Below are 1,958 nucleotides of genomic sequence, written 5' to 3'. Positions count from 1 at the left end.
ATAAACATATACATACAATATACAATATATAGAATTTATGCATTTTATACAGGGATGCAGGGACGCCTCTCCAGGAGCCCTCTCACCACTGACACTGACAATCCTCAGAGTAAAACCAAGAGCAGCTTTTAACAATTTATTAATATTTTTCCTTCCTGCCAGGCTGAGAGAAAAGAAGGAGAACCATGTCTATGCCCTGTCCCTGGTCTATGGCAAGACCGTGTATCACTACCGGGTGGATCACGATAAATCTGGGAAATATTCCATTCCTGAGGGCACCAAGTTCGACACGCTCTGGCAGGTACCAAGCTGGGTGTCCCCAGAAATTGAGGCACCTTTTCCTTGCTTTGAAGCGTTTCTAAACCCCTCAAAGTCATCAGGATAAATAAACCCCTCTAACACAATATTTTTAGTGTTAGAGAGTCAGGAATTGTTTTATCATTTTTGGTTTTGTGTGAGTGGCTGATAAAATTCTGGACTCCACACAGACCCTGATCCAAAACTTTGTCACTTATTTGTACATTTATATTTATATATTTATACTTATTTACACAGAAAAAGGAATTAATGTTCATTGGTTCTAAATGACAACATAACAGCACGGTTGTGGGTTTGATCCCCATCACTTAATAATTAATAATTAATAATCATCACCATTGATCATGAGGGGTCCCTTCCAACTCAGAATATTCTATTATTTTGTGCTAATTCTCTTTCATTAATTAATATATTATCCTCTATTGGTTATTAATTTCTCTCTTTTTCTGCTAATTAGACCATATTTTTAATCTTTTTAGTATTTTTTTTTCTCCAGCAGAGACTCTCCAATGCCTAAACTGAATCTTTTTTAGTCTCCTTTTTCTTCTGGTTTCTCCAAAGTCTCCTTGTGGTCCATAAATTCTGCATTCCAGATGTCCAGCCTCAATCCATCCTCCTCTCCCAGGCTTTGTTCATTGGAGTATATCAGAAGAAGTTTATCAAAACTTCAAATTCCAGTAATTTTCCCAAGATCTGCTCCTGCAAGAGTGGCTCATAATAACCTTGTTCCATGCTAGCTGAGAATAATTGAAGAATAACTCACTATTTATAATTAATACATTTATTGGTTGGGATTAATTAATTAAAACAAGTCATTTAAGAGTTAAACCATTAACCAAAATTATCCAGGGGGTGGATACTGAGCTCCCTCCTGGCTAGGGCTGTCTGAGGGACAGCAAGGCCATTTTGCTGAATTTTCTGAATTCTCAGGGCTGTTTTCACTTGGAATTTTATTGAAAACAAAGATTTTGGGGCATTTTTATGGTGACAGAGCCGTGCCAGGCTCCTGATTGCAGCTGAAATTGGAGTGAGCCAGGAGGGGAGGGGAAGGCTGGTGTCCCAGGGCTGGGCTGGTGTCCCCAGGGATGTCCCCTCTGTGCTGGATCCACGGTGCTGCCATCAAAAACTGCCTGGGATCCATGGAACAAACCCTGGACTTCCTCTGGGAAAGGATCTGCTTCCTCTCAGGATTTATCCCACAAATCAGGGCCTGAAACCTCTCCTGGCTGACACAACAGCAGCATTGCACTCAACATGCCCTGGAGGTTTTGTCTTTCTTTGGGCATTATCGAATTTCCCAAGTTTTTCCCAGCCCTGGCAGATATCCAGGGATGTCATCACACCCTGGGACATCCCTGAGTGCACAAACAGAGGACAGAAAACAGCCTGGTCCCTGCCTGCCACGAATCTGAGAGGAATCATTGCTCTAAGCCACAAAAGTTGCCTTCAAAAATAATAATAATAGTAATAATAATAGTAATAATAGTAATCATAATAGTAATCATAATAGAAATAATAACAGAAACAGAAATAGAAATAGGAATGGAAATAGAAATAGAAATAGAAATAGAAATAGAAATAGAAATAGAAATAGAAATAGAAATAGAAATAGAAATAGAAATAGAAATGGAAATAGAAAT

At 39.0% G+C, this 1,958-nt stretch overlaps 1 protein-coding gene across 2 annotated transcripts in view; it reads left to right on the top strand.

Moving 5' to 3' along the window:
* The window catches only part of LOC107215340 (tyrosine-protein kinase ZAP-70), a 34,658-nt gene that overhangs the window by 24,397 nt on the left and 8,303 nt on the right, over window positions 1–1,958 (top strand). For both annotated transcript variants that reach the window (XM_015651444.3, XM_015651442.3), the window contains exon 4: window positions 163–301. In XM_015651444.3, coding sequence (XP_015506930.1) covers window positions 163–301 — 139 coding nt within the window. The remainder of the gene's footprint in view (window positions 1–162; window positions 302–1,958) is intronic.

The sequence above is a fragment of the Parus major genome, chromosome 28, assembly GCF_001522545.3.
Source record: "Parus major isolate Abel chromosome 28, Parus_major1.1, whole genome shotgun sequence".
Classification (NCBI taxonomy): Eukaryota; Metazoa; Chordata; class Aves; order Passeriformes; family Paridae; genus Parus; species Parus major.
Note: the sequence above shows the minus strand (reverse complement) of the source record. Positions and strands in the feature narration are given on the sequence as shown.